The 22,630-nt window shown below is 36.6% G+C and overlaps 1 protein-coding gene across 1 annotated transcript in view; it reads left to right on the top strand.

The window, feature by feature from the left end:
- The window catches only part of LOC150105775 (uncharacterized), a 625,951-nt gene that overhangs the window by 438,652 nt on the left and 164,669 nt on the right, over window positions 1–22,630 (top strand). Inside the window, exon 21 of the mRNA XM_090394343.1 lies at window positions 1,221–1,433. Coding sequence (XP_090250469.1) covers window positions 1,221–1,433 — 213 coding nt within the window. The remainder of the gene's footprint in view (window positions 1–1,220; window positions 1,434–22,630) is intronic.

The following is a 22,630-nucleotide window of genomic DNA, read 5'->3' as shown; positions in this document are numbered from 1 at the left end:
TGTTGTACCCAATGGAATTCTACAACCAACAGATAATATTAATAATAGGATTCTAGCATTGATGTATATTCTATTTTATTTCTTTTTTTTTTTCACTAGAGGTCAGGCCAACAATTGTTTTAACGGTTAGTCAGTGACTTTAACAAACCAGATAGATTGTAGTGTAGCTTGTTCTCTGTATATAGTGCATATGCTCCAGAAGATGACCTTGATATAAAGTTGAAACATCGAATGTAGAGTTTAGTTATATTAAACTAAAGTTTTACTCAAACACAGTAGTTTTCTCCATAATTTTCAAAAATGTATGTGTTAATTTCTTGTGATCTATTGAATCAAATGCTTTTGGTGTAATCAATAAAACAAAGATATATGCTTTTCTGGTTATCAAGGCTTCTTTCACACAATGTTTTCAAATTGAAAATTCCTTCTGTTGTATCTTTGTCTTTTTGAAAACCTGATTGAGGTTTCTACCAACAAAGTGCCTTTTATTTTTTCTAGGATTATTCTCAGGTAATTTTGTAACATGGCTTGTTAAACTTATTGGTCTATATTCTGAACATTCAAAAGTTCTTGGAATTTTGGGAATAGTGACAAAGATGGATTTCCTTAGATCATCGGGGATTGTATCCGGTATCATAGATGTTATTAAAAATAACCTTTAGGTCATTAAGTGTGTTTTCATTTACTTTCTTTAACAATTTGATAGGGATCTGTTCAGGGTCTGGTGTTTTACCTGTTTTCATTTAATTTAGAGCATATTCTATTTCTTCATATGTAACTGGTTCACCATCCATATTTTGTATATCTGGTACGTCTGTGCGATCAGATCAAGTTACTTCAGACTTCTAACAAACAAGATGGAGGTGATCTCAAGCTGGGCATTGAAAATGAAAATCATGTGCTGTCATGCAAAGAGAACACAAGTTTGAGTCTGCCTAGATAGCTGATAATAGATGATTTTTGTTCAAGACAAAATTCATACAGGACTATTTACCTATTAGGTATATAATTCTTTGTGAATTTGGTATCAGTCATCATATTGTTTGTACAATGAACCTTTTGACCTTTTGTAATATTAATTCTAAGCTACACTAATGCTGGTATCCTTTATTGCTTACTCCGCTAGGAATATTCCTAATAAATAAAATAATACTGAAGTAAAATTCATAATAAAATGCAAATATCATACTTGTCATTTTTCACTTTTTATTTTATTGCAGTTTATTGTTTAGTCAAAGTCTTTTAACCTTGGATCTCATAGAAGATCTACTTGCTTATATAGACCAGGAAAATCAAAAGAACCCAGAGAATCTTGAAACAGATGGTTTTGGCAACTGGGATTCAGGAATTGATTATTTTCGTTTAGACGGATCTACAAGTGTTGATCTTCGAAAATGCTGGATTGATATTTTTAATGATCCAGAAAATCAGAGGTATATTGTCTTTCTTTCAGTGACTGAAAATTAGAAATACCAACTACATAAATGACTGAAATTAAAATTTAATGCTGGTTTAAAATCTTCTTTAAATTAAATTGCATTAAATTATTATATTTAAAAGACCTTTTCCTTCATTAATTATTATCTGCACTTTTCTTATGTGTTTATATTAAGTGATAAACAGACAAAACCAGTAAAAATTACATTAGCACTTTAAATTTCTAACAAAATTATTCATGGTCAAATTTCTGGACTGTCCAGAAACGTAGCTGAATACACAAATGGTGCAGGCGAGTAAAATATAGCAACGTGTGGGTGTGTGTGTGCATGCGTGCATGACATTGCAGTAGCAGAGCTCATTCTAGACTACATTAGGAATAAGAGTATTAAATGTGTTAAATAAGACTTGTGTTCTGTTTTTAAATGTAACTCCCAAAAGGAAAGTTTAAACCAGTTACTATTCTTCAGAATCACTTTGTGTCGAGTTTCACTTTTTTTTCTGTACTGTCTTACTATTAGATAATGGTTTTTAGAAAGGATTTCAGTTTTACTAAACTGAACCTGTGACTGGATGAAATCATCATCATCAAATTCCTGACATGTCAAGCGGTGTACAGGATATGATAGTACTACATGAAAAATTTACATCATTACTAACTTCCTATCTACAATTTTCCTCCAAATCAGACTAATACTTGTCAAGACTTCAATATTATCATTATCAGATCTTATATTTCTGTCGTCTAAGGCACATTGTACCGTATCAATCCACCTATATCTTGGTCTTCCTCTGGGTCGTTTTCCTGCAACCTGGCAGAGAACACGTGTTTTACTATTCTTTCCTCGCCCATTCTATTTAAGTGACCATACCATCTGAGATTAGCTCTGCTAACGCATTCCTGGATGCCGACAATGTCAAGTTCTTTCCTAATATCCTCATTTTTAATATAATATTGATGAACAGATAGGTGTGAACAGATGGCATCAATCTGTTCATGCCTATAATCTTTCTCAGGACTCTCATATCTGCGGTCTCTAGTCTTTGGTCAAGTGTTTTACTTCTGACCCAGCTCTCAAATCCATAAATTAAAACTGGTTTGAACACTGTTTTGTATACAGCTAATTTAGTGTTCCGACTAATTTCTCTCTTATTCCATATGAATTTATTCAATTGACTTCCTACCATACCAGCTTTGTTGATTCTGTTGTCTATTTCCATATCTAATTTACCATCTTCAGTAAAAATCGTGCCTAAGTAGCTGAAATGTTTTACTTGTTCCACAGGTTCTCCGTTCACAACACAATTGACTTTTTCAACAATTCTACCTATTTTCATTAGTCTTTGTCTTTTTAATGCTGACCTTCATACCATATCTATTACAACAGTTATTCAATTTAGGCAGAGACTCTTGCAAACTTGTAGCAGATTTATTTAGAAGTATAGCATCATCCGCATAAAGCAAAGAGCTGACATTAGCATCTCCAACTTTGATATCATGTTTAATACCACTTTCCTTCATAATGTGATCCATATAGATAATGAACAACAGAGGGGATAATGTACATCCTTGTCTCACACCAGATTTAACATTAAACCATCTTCCTGTACTTCCTTCAATTCTAACTGCTGACTTACAACTCAAATACAGACTAAGTATTGCTTGATACAATGCCCCATTGACACCATATAACTGTAGCGTATTGAATAGCTTCTCTCTTGGCACCTTGTCATATGCCTTTTCCAAATCGACAAAACTTAAATAAAGATCTTTGTTATATTCCCATGCTTTCTCAACTATTTGTCATAAAGTGAAGATCTGATCCTGACAGCCTCTATTTGGCCTGAATCCAGCTTGTTCTTTACCAAGCTTTTCTTCCACAATTCTTCTCAACCATTTTTCAATTATGCTTGCATAGATCTTGCCAGGAACACTCAGTAGGGAAATACCTCTGTAATTCTCACATTCAGTTTTATTTCCCTTTTTATATATGGGTACTATTAGAGCTCTACTCTAATCATCGGGGATTTGTCCCTCTCCCCAGGCTTTCTGAACTATGCAGTGCAGCCACTGCAAGGCTTTTATACCACCATACTTCAGCATTTCTGGTCAAATATCATCTACTCCTGCTGCCTTTCCACATTTCAAGCCTTTGATGGCTTTTTCTACTTCAAGTATGGATATGTATTCCTGACTGCATGCCTGGTCAGTGTTTTTTATCATTGTGCTGTCATCACTGCTTGTTTCATTTAGCAATTTTTCAAAGTAATTACTCCATACTTCAAGGATATCTTTTTCTCCTGTTTTCATGTCACCTTTATCATATCTAACTCCTTTTACAACACTCTTTCCTCCATTTCTAACCTTCTTCAAAAATATAAAGAAGGTGGTAAGATATTCTTACCACCTTCTTTATATTTATTTTCTATGTTCTTACCAAAATCCTCCCATGACTTTTGTTTAGCTAGTTTTACACAGTGTTTGGCTTTCTTACATTTGTCTGTATTCTCTAAGAACACAAGCTGACTTATTTGCCAGGAACTTTTGATATACTTTCTTCTTTTCCTTCACTGCCTCTTTAACTTCCTGTGTCCACCATGGAGTTCTGATTTTTCTATTCTTGCAGACAACCTCACCACATGCCTCTCTGGCTGAATCCATCAGGGTTTTCTTCAAGGCTTGCCACTGAATCTCCAAGGTTTGGTTCCTGTTCTCAAACTCTTTCATTTTTTCTTCAATAATCTTTGTGTATTTTAGTCTACAGTTCACATCTGAAAGCTGCTCAACTTTTATTCACTTTAAAACTTTCTTACATGTTATTCTTTTCAATACAAAATTCACTTTTATCCTGCTCAAGACTACATAGTGATCACTTCCAATTTCAAATCCTGTGTGTGCTCTGGTGTCCTGCACCAGGGAGAAAACATCACTATCAACAATAACATAGTCAATGAGACTTTTCTTATTCCTTGCCTCTTCTCTCCATGTGAATTTGTGCACATTTTTATGTTGGAACATGGTATTAGTAATAACCAGTCCATGTCCTGTGCAGAAATCCAACAGGTATTTGCCGTTATTATTAGCTTTGCTCTTTTCTCCAAATTTTCCCAAAATATTTTTGTATGTCTGACAGTCATTTCCTACTCTGCTATTTAGATCCCCAACAAGGACCAACTTTTCCTTTTTCATTGTGTCAATTGCTTTTTCTAAAGCATCAAAAAATTCCTCCACTTCTACGTTAGTAGAACCTTCTTTTGGACAATAGGCACAAATAAGTCTCATTGTCCAGTTCCCCATTCTCATATTTGCCCACATCACTCTACTTGTGACTGCCTGCCATTCAAGAAGAAGATCAGCCTCGTATTTTGTGTTGAATACTATGGCTACTCCTTTTCCTTGATTGTCATTTCCTGAATATAACATTTTGTATTTATTGTTCAGAAAGATCTCACCAGTTTTTGTCTTTTTTGTTTCAGTCACCCCTATTATATCGATCTGGTACTTATCTAATTCATCAGCTAGCTCCATTTCTTTGCCATTCAGGCTTCTTATGTTGATATTACTGATCTTTAACTCTGGTGATGTTGAGTTGGGGTGTGCTTTCAGATTTGTTCCAGTAGCTGACTTTTCGCTGTTCACCCTGGTTCCCTGGCGAAAACAACGGGGGCCTTGTTTAACCTGCCGACGCCCCAGCCGGCATGAAATTTTGTCATGTTGTACCATCATTTTCTATATTGGTTTAAGCCAATAAGAATAGAATTTGGTCGGCTAAATCCCAAATTGCCAGCCCATTCTTGTCTCGTTCGTTCAGTATCCAGGTAGATACTCGAACTGGGTGCACCATGAGAAGGTGAGGATTGGACATTAGGTCAGAAGCCCTGGTCGGTTCTCCATATTCCTTTAAAGGCTATGAGGAGGTCTCCTCTCAGTTATACAGCTTTCACCCTTAAGCACCCCCCTGGATGAAATCATATGTGGCAAACTGATATGTCAGCTCTTGGTAATCTTTAATAATTTTAATCTTCAACTATTCCATGACAGATCATATGAGCATGGCACTTACATGCTTCTCTAGGATATTGTATCGAGTTTATCCTGAGGAGAACATGAAAGCCAGTTTGCAGTAGAGAGAATGATAGGTCCTGCAGATTTAAAGAACATACGGTACACTTAATTTCTTTGATTGACCTTGAATATACCAAATAGGAAATCTCCTTCTCAGCAAGAACAGAAAGAAACATCATAACTATTAACCTTTGTTTAGATCTCTAGAGCAGGATTTCTGGATTTGCAGATTTGCATTCTTTTATGGGTGAGATTGACATAATGGTAAGCTGAGAGTTTATATTTATTAATAAGGATGGAGAGGAATTTTTCAAGCCATTTTTGAAACCAACCAACATGAAGAAAAAGTTAAAGGTGGTTCTTGTTGGAGATATCTGAACAGGTACAAAATGAATACCAGACTTATAAACGTTTTTGGAAAATTTGGAGAAAACAGCAGAGCTAATAATATGATCAATACTTACTAAATTCCTCTTCAGAACAGTGAAGTAGTCATTATTAACTCCATGTTTCTACATAAAATAGATATGCATGACTTCATGTGAAGAGCATACATGAGACTTAGTAAAAGTGTTATTTATTGTGTTACTGTGTATCACTGATAAATAGTGATATGTTCACACACTGGTTCAGGATACAAGAGATTGCATCCTGAATGGGATATGCATACAGGGGATTTGAAATATGAAATAATCACTATTTAGTTTTATCAGGATAAAATATGTACAAATGTTCTAAAAAGATTTAAAGTCATGCAGAAAATATTCAAGAGGAACAAATACTTGCAGAGTACATATCACTACCCAAAGTAGATGATCTTCCATCTCAAATGCTCAGAAATGAAGATGTAAAAGTTTTTACTTCAGCTACACTGCACAGTTTAGGAGGGCCTGGTCAAGTTTAATTTAATATGATTGGATTGGAGTTCCCATCTGTGAAAAGGGAAATAAAAGTGTTAGAATTGTAGAATTCCTCTACTGAGTGTTTCTCAGTAGAGAAATTCTACTGAAATACAGAGGAGAATAAAGTGGTGGAAATTGGAAGAGGAAGGTCCAAGGAATAAGTTTAAAGAAAAGGTATTGAAAGAAATGAAGTTACCAGAAGATGTGGAAGAATGGTGGGACGTTAATAGTCGGAATATTAGAAAAATTGGAGAAGAGAGGTGCTTGGTATAACATCAGGAAGTGGACCGCCTGAGGATAAGGAGGCATGGTGGTGGAATGAGGAGGTGGTTGGAGATCAAGGAGAAGAAAGAGGCAAAGAAAAAATGGGACATGACTGGAACTAGAGCCAACAAGGTGGCATATAGATTAGCGAAGTAAAATGCAAAGAGAGAATTGTGGCAAGGGCGAAAGTGAGGGCAGTTGATGAGGTTTTGAAGAACTGGAGAGAAACGGTGGTGAAGCTCAGTTGTTGAGAATAGCGAAAGCCAGAGATAAGGCCTCGAAAGACATAACATCAGTCAAGCAGATAAAGGATGCCTCAGGAGTAGTATTACAAGAGGAGGACAAAATTAGAGGAAGATGGAAAGAATATTTCCATAAACTACTAAATGAGGAGAATCCGAGAGAGAGGTGTGAAGATGGAGAGGCAAACGAGAGACTGGTGCAAGACATAAGTAGAGAGGAAGTGGATTGGGTACTAAGAAAAATGAAGAATGGAAAGGCTGTGGGGGCAGACCAGATACCTGAGGAAGTGTGGAAAAGTTTGGGCAGTGAGGGCGTGGATATGCTATGGGATCTGATGAGGAAAATAGCCCAACAGGAAAAGATACCAGAGGAATGGAGGAAAAGTATTCTCCTCCCAATCTACAAAGGAAGAGGAGATGTTCAAGACTGTGGCAACTACAGAGGGATCAAGCTGATGTCACACACACACACATTGAAGATATGGGAAAGAGTAATTGAAGGAAGGATACGGCAGGAAACGAAAATTGGTGAGGAGCAGTTTGGATTTATGCCAGGAAGAGGGACAACGGATGCGATATTTGTGCTAAGGCTAAGATGGAGAAATATAGAGAGATGCAAGTGGATCTGCACATGGTGTTTATAGACCTGGAGAAGGCATATGACAGAGTGGCCAGGCAGGAGGTATGGAGGTGTATGAGGAAGAAAGGGGTGTCTGAGAAGTGCGTGAGGTTGGTGAAGGAGATGTATGAGGGAACAGAAACTCGGGTCAGGTATAGTGTCGGCATGACAGAAGGGCTCCACCAAGGGTCAGCTCTGAGCCCCTTACCTCTTTGACCTGGTCATGGATGTACTAGTGGAGGATATTAAGAAGGAGGCACCATGGAGCATGCTGTTTGCCAACGACATTGTTCTATGCGAATCATCCCGAGAGAAGCTTGAAAATACCCTGGAAGAGTGGAGAAAGGCATTGGAGGAGAGAGGCATGAGAATTAACCAGGTGAAGACTGAATATATGTCAGTGGGGAGTGACGAGGATATGGCCATACGACTCCAGGGTGAAAGGCTAATTTCAGGGAAGAAATTCAAGTACTTTGGGTCGGTTGTTGAGAGGAATGGTGACTTGGATGAGGAAATACAGCACCGAATAACATGCGGTTGGATGAATTGGAGGAAGATGAGTGGGATCCTGTGCAACAAGAGAGCGAGTTGTAAGAGGAAAGGAAAGCTGTATAAGATGGTGGTGAGGCAGGCGATGCTCCATGGTGCGGAGATGTGGCCTATAACAAAGGCACAGAAGAGGAAGATGGAGGTAGCGGAGATGCGGATGTTGAGATGGATGAGTGGTGTGACAAAGGAGGACAGGATAAGGAATGACTACATCAGAGGGACGGTTAAGGTGAGACCAATTGGCAAGAAGATATAAGAAAGTAGGCTGAGGTGGTTCGGACATGTAGAGAGGAAGGGTGAGGAGTATGTACTTGTACCTACATTATTTACTGCAATTTGTTATCAAAAGAAGTTATCAAGAGTCGTTTGAACAGTTTTAGTTTTTTTTTTCTTATTGGCATAAATTCTATGATAACAAGCAAAATGACTCTCCAGACCTCGGCAAACAAGCAATTAATCTTAAAGAAAAAACACTGCAAATATAATACATGATGGTACAAATTAAGTGGATATTGAATTCAACGTTATTTCATAGCCGAATATAGAAACTACAAGAGTTTTGTGCTGAATATATAGAAACTAAAAGTTTTGGTGGATGCAAACATAACCAACGTAATGGGCAACCGTAGTAAAGGTGGAGTAAGCTCCAGATCACTTTTGCTTAGTATTTTGTATAAATGTAAAGCATATCTCCTAGAGATCATGTATGATAAATAAGTCTTTGGCTCTCTATTGTAATACAAGATGGTTTATTTATTTTCAGTTACAGTCTAAAAATTATTGAACAAAGAATTAAAAAAAAAAAAAAAACTAAACCATACTATACTGACATCGGAGGTGTTGCAGTATCTCTCAGATAGTTTACTGTCAAATATCACAAACCTTTACATAACATGTGTTAAACCAAACTGACAGCAAAAACAGTGCAGAATATCACTCCTAACAACATATGAATGCACAGCTACTCATGACCTCCAAGCTATACACTGAATTGGGTGAGAATATTTATATTAAGTATTTTGCTTGTATCTATCAGATCAGCTGTGAGCTCCTCAGGGTTAAAGGCGCGTTTCATCAAAACTCTTGCCGCGTATATCAAGGGATTGCTGCAATTAATTTCGCCGTGATAAGCAAAGGATACCTGTATTTAAGTTTTTAAATCTGGAAAAAGGCATATGTTATTGAGTGAAAAGCTATTCAACATGCTACAATTGTGTGTGTGTGTGTGTGTGTGTGTGTGTGTGTGTGTGTGTGTGTGTAAAATCCTTAACTTAAGTTGTAAGCTAGCTGCTAGATTTGAAAAAGATATTGGAAGATGTTTTGAGATGAAATCAGGTGTAAAACAACAGAATAAGCAAAGCTAGTAAGGTGGGGAATAAATTTAAACAGTTGAATAAAGTGATATGGAATAAGAAGAAATAAATTAGCCAAAACACCAAACTAGCAGTATACTATACAGTTTTCAAACCAATTTTAAGTTATGGATCTGAGAGTTGGATTAGAGGGGTGCTAAAGAGTCAAAGCTGTGTAAAAAATCAAACCTTCTCGTGGTGCACCCTGTTGGGTAACAATTTTAAGTTATGGATCTGAGAGTTGGATTAGAGGGGTGCTAAAGAGTCAAAGCTGTGTAAAAAATCAAACCTTCTCGTGGTGCACCCTGTTGGGTATCTACTTGGATACTGAACGGACGAGGATGGGCTGGCAATTTGGGATTTAGCCGACGAAATTGTATTCTTATTGGTTAAACCAAAATATAGAATGATGGTACAACATGACAAAATTTCATGCCGGCTGGGGCGTCGCCCGGTTAAACAAGGCCGCCGTTGTTTTCGCCAGGGAACCAGGGCGAACAGCGAAAAGTCAGCTACTGGAACAAATCTGAAAATAAACCCCAACTCAACATCACCAGAGTTAAAGATCGGTACTATCAACGTAAGAAGCCTGAATGGCAAAGAAATGGAGCTAGCTGAGGAATTAGATAAGTACCAGATCGACATAATAGGGGTGACTGAAACAAAAAAGACCAAAACTGGTGAGATCTTTCTGAGCAATAAATACAGAATGTTATATTCAGGCAATGACAATCAAGGAAAAGAAGGAGTAGCCATAGTATTCAACACAAAATACGAGTCTAATCTTCTTGAATGGCAGTCAATCTCAAGTAGAGTAATGTGGGCAAATATGAGAATGGGGAACTGGACAATGAGACTTATTTGTGCCTATGGTCCCACAGAAGGTTCTACTAAGGTAGAAGTGGAGGAATTTTTTGAGGCTTTAGAAAAAGCAACTGACACAATGAAAAATGAAAAGTTGGTCCTTGTTGGGGATCTAAATAGTAGAGTAGGAAATGATTCTCAGACATAGAAAAATATTTTGGGAAAATTTGGAGAAAAGAGCAAAGCTAATAATAATGGCAAATATCTGTTGGATTTCTGCTCAGGACATGGACTGGTTATTACTAACACCATGTTCCAACATAAAAATGTGCACAAATTCACATGGAGAGAAGAGGCTAGGAATAAGAAAAGTCTCATTGACTATGTTATTGTTGATAGTGATGTTTTCTCCCTGGTGCAGGACACCAGAGTGTACAGAGGATTTGAAATTGGAAGTGATCACTATTTAGTCTTGAGCAGGATAAAATCGAATTTCATATTGAAAAGAATAACATGTAAGAAAGTTTTAAAGCGAATAAAAGTTGAGCAGCTCTCAGATGTGAGCTGTAGACTAAAATACACAAAGATTATTGAAGGAAAAATGAAAGAGTTTGAGAACAGGAATCAAACCTTGGAGATTCATTGGCAAACTCTGAAGAAAACATTGATTGATTCTGCCAGAGAGGCATGTGGTGAGGTTGTTTGTAAGGATAAAAAAATCAGAACTCCCTGGTGGACACAGGAGGTTAAAGAGGCAGTGAAGGAAAAGAAGAAAGCATACCAAAAGTTCCTGTCAAATAAGTCAGCTTGTGCTCTTAGAGAATATAGAGACAAATGCAAGAATGCTAAACACTGTGTAAAACTAGCTAAACAAAAGTCATGGGAGGACTTTGGCAAGAATATAGAAAATAAATATCAAGAAGGTGGCAAAATATTCTGGAGGTTGTTGAAGAAGCTTAGGAATGGAGGAAAGAGTGCTATAAAAGGAATTAGAGATGATAAAGGTATCATGAAAACGGGAGAAAAAGATATCCTTGAAGTATGGAGTAATTACTTTGAAAAACTGCTAACTGAAACAAGCAGTGATGACAGCACAGTGGTAAAAAACACTGACCAGGCATGCAGTCAGGAATACATATCCATACTTGAATTAGAAAAAGCCATCAAACGCTTGAAATGTGGAAAGGCAACAGGAGTAGATGATATTCGACCAGAAATGCTGAAGTATGGTGGTATAAGAGTCTTGCAGTGGCTGCACTGCATAGTTTAGAAAGCCTGGACAGAGGGACGAATTCCCAATGATTGGAGTAGAGCTCTCATAGTACCCATATATAAAAAGGGAAATAAAACTGCATGTGAGAATTACAGAGGTATTTCCCTACTGAGTGTTCCTGGCAAGATCTATGCAAGTATACTTGAGAAACGGTTGAGAAGAATTGTGGAAGAAAAACTTGGTGAAGAACAAGCTGGATTCAGGCCAAATAGAGGCTGTCAGGATCAGATCTTCACTTTACGACAAATAGTCGAGAAAGTATGGGAATATAACAAAGATCTGTATTTAAGTTTTGTCGATCTGGAAAAGGCATATGACAAGGTGCCAAGAGAGAAGCTATTCAATACGCTGCTGTTATATGGTGTCAATGGGACATTATATCAAGCAATACTTAGTCTTTATTTGAGTTGTAAGTCAGCAGTTAGAATTGAAGGAAGTACAGGACGATGGTTTAATGTTAAATCTGGTGTGAGACAAGGATGTACATTATCCCCTCTGTTATTCATTATCTATATGGATCGCATTATGAAGGAAAGTGGTATTAAACATGATATCGAAATTGGAGATGTTAATGTCAGCTCTTTGCTTTATGCGGATGATGTTATACTTCTAAATAAATCCGCTACAAGTCTGCAAGATTCTCTGACTAAATTTAATAGCTCTTGTAATAGATATGGTATGAAGGTCAGCAATAAAAAGACAAAGACAATGAAAATAGGCAGAATCATTGAAAATGTCAACTGTGTTGTGAATGGAGAACCTGTGGAACAAGTAAAACATTTCAGCTATTTAGGCACGATTTTTACTGAAGATGGTAAATTAAATATAGAAATAGACAACAGAATCAGCAAAGCTGGTATGGTGGGAAGTCAATTGAATAAATTCATATGGAATAAGAGAGAAATTAGTCGCAACACTAAATTAGCTGTATACAAGACAGTGTTCAAACCAGTTTTAACTTTTGGATCTGAGAGCTGGGTCAGAAGTAAAACACTTGACCAAAGACTAGAGACTTCAGATATGAGAGTCCTGAGAAAGATTATAGGCGTGAACAGGTGGCATCAATGGCAGTATCATATTAAAAACGAGGATATTAGGAAAGAACTTGACATTGTCAGCATCTAGGAATGCGTTAGCAGAGCTAATCTCAGGTGGTATGGTCACTTAAACAGAATGGGCGAGGAAAGATTAGCAAAACAAGTGTTCTCTGCCAGGTTGGCAGGAAAACGACCGAGAGGAAGACCAAGATATAGGCGGATTGATACGGTACAAAGTGCCTTAGACAATAGAAATATAAGAGCTGATAATATTGGAGTGTTGACAAGTATCAGACTGATTTGGAGGAAAATTGTAGATAGGAAATTAATAATGATGTAATTTTTTTCATGTAGTACTATCATATCCTGTACACCCCTTGAGGGTACATGGCAGGAATTTGATGATGATGATGATGAGTTGGATTAGAAATAAAGCACTTAATCAAAGACTAGAGATCAAAGATATGAGAGTTTCTAGAAAAATTAGAGGCCTGAACAGATGGTATAAATGACATAATTAAAAATGAAGATATTAGAAAGGATCTTGATATTGTTAGCATTCAAGAATGTGCGAGCATAGCTAATCTAAGGTGGTATGACTACTTAAATAGAATGGTAAAAGTTAAGCAAAACAGGCATTCTATGCTAAGATGGCAAGAAAGATCCTAGAAGAAACCAATGTGAGGTGGACTGATTCAGGCAGAAGTGCCTTAGGAAAACGAAATGTTAGATATTACATTATTGGAGTGCTGACAAGAAATAAACTGATTGGAGTCAAATTGTTTAAAGATGATTAACAATAATGTAAACTTAATCATGTGTTACTATAATAGTAGCTTGAACACCCTCTTGAGAGTACACATCAGGAAGTTGATGATAATCAGGTGTAGGACATTGTTGCACACTATTTCCAGTGTTATTCATAATCTGTGTATGTTATAGTATGAAGAAGAGTGCATTAAACTTCACAGTTATAATTAGAAATATTCAGTCTCAGCTGTGCACTTTATCCAGATAATGCTTTGCTTCTGAATATGTCCATTACAAGTCTTTAGAATCTTTAATTAAATTGAATGTTGAACCTATAAAACAAATAAAATATTCCAGCTATAGATCCAATATTTAGAGAATGGGAATGCTTAAGGATCAAATTTAGATAACTAGGTTGAGAACTCCACATAACCTTTAAGGAACATAGATCTGATAATAATGGGATGCCAAAAAGTGATAGGTGGATGATTTGGAAGAAAATTGTTGACAGAACATCAGTAATAATGTAAACTTAATCATATAATACTGTTATGGTATCTTGTATGTATTCTTGGTATCTGATATGTATCCTTGAGGATACATATCAGAAAATCGATGTTGATGGTAAGTAAAATTTTGAAATTAATAATACGATAAGCAAAACTGATACTGTAGAAGTAGTTTGAGTATCTTTTTTGTAGAGAGAGAGGGGGGGGGACAGTTTGAAATGTTATAAACAAAGAAGCACATGAATATATTCATTAACCTTTTATTTGCTTTATTGCCTGTTTTAGCAGTTTTGTAATACTGTTGCTGAGTGAGATTACAGGGAACAGAGAGAATAGTGCTCTAGTTTCTATTCTAAGAAACTACAATAAAAAGCAAATTATATATAAAAAAGAATATTGCATTTACACCATTTCAGAGTATTTGTTGGGTCTGGCATGGAGACTTATTTGGCAAAGTACCATTGTATTGTACGTCCTCCACCCATTATAAGTTATAAGTATGTAGTTGATTAATTCTGTGGTCATTAATTAATTTATGTATATGGGAAAGAGTTTGGACTATGCCTTTGTTCAAACTCTTTCCCATATACATGAACAATTTCCTGTTTTTCTGATAACAGTATGCTCCATTACACCTTTTCATTTAACAAATTCTGTAGTTCTGAAATATTTCATGCTTCAAAATTTTTCCATAAACAATACATTAAAATCCTGGTATTGTTGCTATTCTCCAATGTTGAGTTAAGATAACCTTGCCAGTTTCAGTGCTTCAAGAACAAAGTCCTGTATGCTTTCTTAAGAGAAAAATCTTACTTTTCACTTCCTCTTACCTTTGATAATACCCAGATCTCCAGGTAGTATAAGATTTCTTTTCTTTGACTTATATTTCTCCTTTCCTTGCACCAACACATCACATCAATAGACTTCTGTGAATGGTATTGCACAGAATGAAAGTATGAAAGGAATGTAAGTGATGAAGTGACAGAAGGAGTGAAATAGTGCAAAAAAAAAAAGTTATCTTTCCATTCAAGACACAACTTCTCTCCTGTACAGATCCCAAATCTTGCAGCGTTGAAATGCTCTTCTCATATTAGGAGTAGTTCACCGAAAGCTTTCCTGAAAATTTTTGATTCTAAGCGTGACTTTCATTCTCCTTTCCTTTCACTCAATATTCTTTTGTTCTGTTGAACATCTTTTCCAACCAAAAGGCTGTGAGTTAAAATGCTGCTCTGGCTTGGATGTTCCTAAAAGGTTTTCAGTGGCAGGTAATTTTCATTGCCTGGCATCACACCATTGCTCTACTTATTGAATTCCTGAAGGAAGTTAGAAAAATGAAAGAAAGATTAATAAAAACAAATAAATGAAATAAAATTTGGGAGAGAGGTGGATGATCATGCATAAAAGAAAACTAAATTTGCCTGTATACTGTATAACTTGATTATTTCTCAGTAAGGAAAGCAGCTAATGCAGAAGTTTTAATTTACTAGGAAGCAGTGTGCCAAATTTAATGGTTCCCAGGGATATGATGTCTCATTAAAAGCTTTCCACTAGATGAGTTCTGATAAGTGAAAGATATGCTAAATTTGTGAATCCCAATGCTTAACATTCAAGATTTCTTAATCAAGCACTCCAAATTACTCCTGTTATTATTATTACAGTAGTATTATTCTGGATTTTGGTAGGTTGAGGTGGTACTAGTGTAGCACAGAGCAGAAGCAGTGCTGCATATATTCTACAGTTTTAGTTATATCTTACGTATTTTAGATATAACTATATAAAGAAAAATGGTGGTCAAGGGTTCCTTGTTTATTGAGTTTAGCATGAGAAATTTTATACAATGTATTCATTGGTTAAATGTTTTGTGTGCCACTGCAAAAAATGTGAGTCATATGGAAAGCAGGAAAATGAAGTGATGAATATTGATGATGGAAGAAAAGATAGCATAAGTGTGCTGGTGAATGCAGAAGTAGTGAATGGTAGTGCATAGAATGTGAGTATGAAAGGAATGTATCATGAAGTGACAGTAAGGAGTGAAATATTGCGCTTATGTTGCATCCTTCACAGGACAAAAATGGGAGCTAGAGCAAATGGAGAAATGAATGATGGTGGTCAAGGCTTCCTTGTTTACTGCGTTTTGCATGAGAGATTTTATACAATGTAGTGTATGTTCAATATGTTCATTGTCAAGAGTGAGCGGGTTGTGGTCAAAAGCAAGAATGGAGAAAGAGTTTGTTGTAAATGTTTCGTGTGCCACTATAAGAAATGTGAGTTGTGTGGAAAGCAGGAAAATGAAGTGATGAATATTGACTATTGAAAAAAAAGATAGTGAATGTGTGCTGGAGAATGCAGAAATAGTGAATGGTAGTGCACAGAATGAGAGTATGAAAGGAATGTAAGTGATGAAGTGACAGTAAGGATTGAATAGTGCATTTATGTTGCATCCTTCACAGGACAAAATGGGAGCTAGAACAAATGGAGAAATGATTGTCATGTGGCACACCGGGCAGGAAGAATGAAAGAAAAAGTGAATTCAGAAATATGAAAGTGCAAGAAACTGAAAATAAGGAGAAGGTATGGGGGAAGGATGAGAATTTAATGATAAGAGGCATACTTAATGAGCAAGTGACAAAAGCATGTTTCCCAGGTGCGAAAATCAAGGAGGTTGGTGAAGCTGTTAGTTTGCAGAAGGAAGAAGTGAAAGCGATGATTGTTATGGCAGGAACAAAATGATTTGAAAGTGGGAGAAATATGCAATGAGAGAAGATATGAAAGAGTTGTTGAAAGAAGTGAAAATGAAGATTGAGGAAGTAAAAACTGTGAGTCTGCTGCCTTTGTATGATAGGACAGAGTTGAGAAGGGCCATGATTGCTAATGAGTCAATAAGAAGATTGTGCAGGAGGAATAGTGTGCAGTTTATTAATGTATGGAGTAAATTTGATGGGCAAAAGAACTTATATATGCCAGGTGGACTACATGCAAACGGTTTTGGAGTCAGATGTTTGGAGAAAGTGTTGTTCACAGAGAGTTTGGAGGTGCAAAATCAGGGACATTAGATATATTAGGGGATATGCAATCAAGCTTGCATCTTGCTATCCTTGTGATAAATGAGCATGTTTACAGAAATGATCATGCAATGCCGAATGCAATTTCATAGGTTTTCAGATTCAAATGGGTTGGTAATGACATTACACATGGGTAATTGTGGATCCAAGAGGATGTTGAAATGCATGTATACGAGTGCCAGAAGTATCAGGAATAAGGGGAGATGAGTTTTTAGCATTGGTCAGCTCAACTTGACCAAAACTTATAGGCATCAGTGAGACCTGGTTCACAGAAAATGGTATAGTTACAGGGATAGAATATAAAGAGTATTGTATTTTCATGGAGAACAGAGGGAACAGGACAGGATGTGGGGGTATTGCTACTGTTGATATTGGTACTGATGATTGTAGAAGAATTTCAACCAACAAAATTAGAACTTAAAGAGGATTTTAGTTCTGAGGAAGATTGTTCATTTGAGGCTCTCTGGTGTGAGATACAGGCCAGTTGGACAAAATGTATTATTGATTGCTGCTAAAGATCAATGGGATCCACAGGAAGATATAGATGCCATGTATAAGCAGATTAGCCCAATGAGTACAGGATTATTATAGGAGACTTTAACTCATGGGGACATAGATTGGAGAGAGAAAATGGAGCATGGAAAGATGAAAGCGAAATTTGTATAGTTGCTTAGGGATAATTTCCTGAAACAACATGTTATAGAGGGGACAGGGATTTGAGAGTCCTGGCTCTGATAATAGTATCAGAAGATATATATATCCATAATCAGGGTGGACACTCTGCCTCCAGTTAGGGAGAGTGACCATGCAGTCTTGTTCTGGGAAGTTGCCAAACATGTGGAATTCACTGTGAAGAAAGGGTTTATGTTGAACTATAAAGCTGACAATTAAGACTAGAGAAAGATTAGAGGTGTGAACATGTGGCATCAATTTCAATATCATATTAAAAACGAGTATATTAGGAAAGATCTTGACATTGTCAGCATCCAGGAATGCATTAGCAGAGCTAATCTCAGGTGATATGGTCACTTAAACGGAATGGGCGAGGAAAGATTAGCAAAACAAGTATTCTCTGCCAGGTTGGCAGGAAAACGTGATATAGGTGGATTGATCAAGATATCCATCCACCTATATCTTGATCTTCCCAGAGGAAGATCAAGATATCGGTGGATTGATACGGTACAAAGTGCCTTAGACGATAGAAATATGAGATCTGATAATGTTGGAGTCTTGACAGGTAACAGATTGATTTGGAGGAAAATTGTAGATAGGAAGTTAGTAATGGTGTAAATTTTTCTTTTTCATGTAGTGCTATCATATCCTGTACTCCCCTTGAGGGTACATGTCAGGAATTTGATGATGATGATGATGATTACATTTTTAATTATTATTTTTTTTTTTTTTTTTTTTTTTTTTTTTTTGTATTTAATGTTCTACATTAGAATTTTTTGTCCTTTAACTTTTTATGCTGCACTACTGTTGTAGTGATTACCAAATAAGACAGTTGTTACTAAAACAAATTGAAGCATATAGGAAAACTAAAATAGTTATAGCTGGTTTAATGTGGGAAAATATCACAATAGCTATCTCTTAGAATCACTTGCAAAATGTGCAAGCCTTTTGAGAACATACTTTTTACTAGCATTTTATCCCATAGTTGATAATTGCCTTGGAACATTAAAATGTTGAGCTTTGTCCTCAAAAATAGCCATACTTTTGTTTTCTGCAAATTTTGCTGATAAAATCTTTCATTTAGGTAGGAATTCTATATCAACATCTGAAGAATGATTTGACCAGTGCATGACATTTCTCTGCTGTTATTAAATACAAGATTCACAACTTCCAAAGTTTTGAAAAAAGTACAAGTTCTGAAACTCTTATTGTCTAACCATTACTTCTGTTTTTCATTTGCTTCACACCATGATAATAGTCCAAACTGCCAACTTTGCTGGAAATTCCACCTTGATAGGAAGAGCATACTGCTCGCTCGCTCGCTCTGTACAGTATATTCTATCACATTTTTAAATGCTGTTGTCTGTGGTTTATTTATTTCGTATCCAAACACGAGTGATACAACATTATTTACAACAAATTAGGATACATTACAAATCAGAACAGCTTAAATTTGGTAGGTGAATTATACAGGGAATGATAAGTAAAATATGAAGGAAAAAGAAAGTATACAAAAGTTATATACAATAAATATGGTCAGATGTTCCTCCAGTATCTTGCACAATCAACTGCTCTTTCTGTGCAGGATATAAGTTCGTCTTTTGTGCAAAGTGATTGAAGAAGGGGGGGACAAGAAAGAAGGTGTTCCATGGACTGGGTTGTCCCACACTCACAATTATCTTAGCCCCATTTGATGAGGTTTTGTTTGCAGCATCCTATCATTCGAAGTCTGTTGAGGCTTTTCCAAGTATTCCAGTCCAAATGGGCACCACATGGAAGATGTTCTGCTGTTGGAATACCAGTATTATTTTTAGGGTATAGTGCAAGCCATTGTTGAAGTCTTGTCTCTGGAGGGTTTTTAGATGGTTCAATAGTTGCTAGGAAGCTATGTCAGGATCTTAGTCTTTGGGGCACTGTGGTCTGGCTGAATAGTGGGTGGCGTTCATTATTAATTTTTCTGCTTCTTTCGTCAGCTGCAAATGCAGATCTTCAATTTGAAGGGGTGGGGGTGCATTACCAGCAAAAGTTTACAGGTCTCTTAGTGGTGTTGGTTTCAGGCATCCTGTAATTAAGCAGCAGCAGCTTTCATTCAATGCTGGGTCAAGTTTTTCAGCATGTCAGTATCTGGACCGTACTGGGCAGGCATATCCAACAGAAGAATAGCAAAGGGCCAAGAGAAGAACTCAATGTGCTAGGGTCTGCACCCCATTTGGAGGAGGTAAGCTTTCTTAGTATATCGTTTCTTACATTCACTTTTGCCTTTGTTTTTTCTGTGTGTGTTTTATATGAAGAGTGCGATCGGGAGTCATACTGAGGTTGATTGGGCTCCAGGAATTTTCTAGATTAGAGCCTTCCCAAGAAATCCGTAGCTTCCTGTTGGCTTCCTTATTGTTAAAGTGGAAAGGACCAGTCTGGGTTTTCAAGGGGTTTGGTTTTAATTGATTACTGCTATAATATGTGGGTTGACTATTTAAGGCAAATGATAGGGTAGTTTCAATGGACTTGGAATTTTTTGGTTGAGTAGCTAATGGCAAGGTCATCAGCATAGATAAAATTTCTAGTTCCTGGAAAGATGGGGAGATCATTAGCATAGATTTTGAAATGTAATAGTGATAACGCACTTTCCTGGGGGAAGGAAGCCTTGGGGGGGGGGCATGCCAGCTGCTCTTCCTATCTCCCAGGTGCAAAAAAAAAAAGCATCTATTTACCAAGAGTGATTGGATCAGGAGGACAAGGCGATAGTCTCAAGTTGTTCGAGGTTGCTGAATAGTGATATAGGTCTGTAATGTAATTTTTTGATTCGGTTAGAGTTTTCCCTGGGTTCAAAAAGGCCACCACTTTAGCATACCGCCAGATAGTTGGTATCCTTATGGTTCTGAGGCAAGTGTTGTATAGGTTTAATAACCACTCTTTAGTCCTGGATCCAGAATGTTTAATTTGTTCATTACAGATATCATCAAGGCCTGCAGATTTTCCAGGTTTTAATAGGTTTATGGCAGCATTGAGTTAAGTGATGGTTAAATCTGAGTTAATCATATTTTGCTCCTCATTTGGGGTTCTAAGTAACTTATTTTTTGGTGCTTTTTAGGAAATTTTCCATTCAGCAGCAGCTGGTGAGCAATTTGATTAGCTGTTACCTGTGGATGCTCATATGGCTTGGTGAAATCCTTCTAATTCTGTTGATAAAGTTCCATGCCTTTCCTCTGCTATCTTGGAGCATAATTTTTCTTCTGCATGGATAGTCTCCTCTGAGAAAGGGGGGGGGGGGGGTTGTAAAGTTGTAAGTAATTAGCATACTGGGCTTGTATGTCACTGGAAAGGCCTGGAATGCAATTTACGCAGCATCCTCTGGGGGGGGGGGGGAATGTGTTTGGTGGAGATTTTTCCACAGTATTTTATGAATTGGGGATACTCTCGAGGGTTTGCAGGGACTGGTTCTATGCAGCGGTCATGATCTTCCATGAAACCCTTCCAATTAGCTTTTTTGAAATTAAATCGTCGTCTGTAAGGGACTGTGTTAGGCATAATGGCTGGGTTGCATTGAAGCATTATAGGTCTATGTGGAGTATGTGGAATGAGATTTAAAATTTCCGTGTTAAAAAAACTTTTATTATCCCGACATTTCGATCTTCACATCAAGATCATCATCATCTGAAGCATACATCAATATACAAGACAAGCTGAGTTACATTATTAACTGTAAGCTAAAGAAGCAATGATTTGATCACATGTTATTCTACTGGCATGACCTCTAGTGAAAAAAAAAAAATTTATTACATCAAGCTAAATTCTATTTACAATGACAGGAATAAACATTCTTTCAGATGGTTTTCTTTCAGAAACAATAATGTCCTATTTTTAGTATTACAATTCTTATTTTTGCTTTTAAGATACTGGATTTTCTACAGTCCTGTTTATAGTTGTTCTTAGTGAGGAATGTTCCGTGGGTCGAATATATACCTTCCATATGTTTGGGATTTTTAGACCATCATTATTGTTCAGATTGGGGTGGTTGATAATAATCTCACATCCTTCCTTGAATTTTCGTTCATACCATGTTTTAGTGTGATGTAGACAGCTAGTGTTTTTCCAGTCAATTCTGTGTAAGGAATTCAGGGCATGATCAGAAAGGCCAGCTTCACCATAATTATTATATTTAATGTGTCATTTATGTTCTTTTCGTCTGATAGGAATTGTGCATCCTGTTTCTCCTATATATGGTATGTTGCAAGTACAATAAATCCGGTATACTCCAGGGTGGGCTAGTGGAGGGAGTGGGGTCTTTGGATGAGTTGAGTAAGCTTTTTAATTTTGCAGGAGGTTTAAAGGTGGCTTTGAGGTTGTATTTTCATGGTACTCTGTTTTTTTTTTGTCTGATGTTCCTTTAATGTATAGAATGGTTATAGTTTTACTGTAGTCTGGTTTGTCTTTGTTTTTCATTGAAGTTTTGTAGAGAATTTTGTTAATAGTGTTTTGGCTGTATCCGTTTTTTTGGAAAGTATTAAAGATAATTTTAAATTCATCTTTTAGTGCCTGTTCATTGGAGTAGATCGTCTGCACCCTGTTTTTTAGTTTGTTGATGACACCTAGTTTTTGTGTTGGGTGGTGGTAGGAGTTTATGTGTATATATTGTCCCGTATGTGTCGGTTTCAGGTAAACAGTGAAGGAAAGATTGCTAGAGGGAAGACATGTGACAAGTGTATCAGTCTTCCCTGGTGGTAAGTTTTCCCTAATGGTCTAAAAATCCCAAACATGTGGAAGGTATATATTCGACCCAGGGAACGTTCCTCACTAAGAACAACTATAAACGGGACTGTAGAAAATCCAGTATCTTAAAAGCAAAAATAAGAATTGTAATACTAAAAATAGGACATCATTGCTTCTGAAAGAATGTTTATTCCTGTCATCGTAAATAGAATTTAGCTTGATGTAATTTTTTTTTTCACTAGAGGTCATGCCATTAGAATAACATGTGATCAAATTATTGTTTCTTTAGCTTATAGTTAATAATGTAATTCAGCTTGTCTTGTATATTGATGTATGCTCCAGATGATGATCTTGATGTGAAGATCGAAACGTCAGGATAATAAAA

Source organism: Typopeltis vanoorti, chromosome 6 (genome assembly GCF_054136105.1).
Source record: "Typopeltis vanoorti isolate ZY-2024b chromosome 6, IOZ_Tvanoo_1.0, whole genome shotgun sequence".
NCBI classification, from domain to species: domain Eukaryota; kingdom Metazoa; phylum Arthropoda; class Arachnida; order Uropygi; family Thelyphonidae; genus Typopeltis; species Typopeltis vanoorti.
This window is presented reverse-complemented; position numbering and strand designations above follow the sequence as displayed.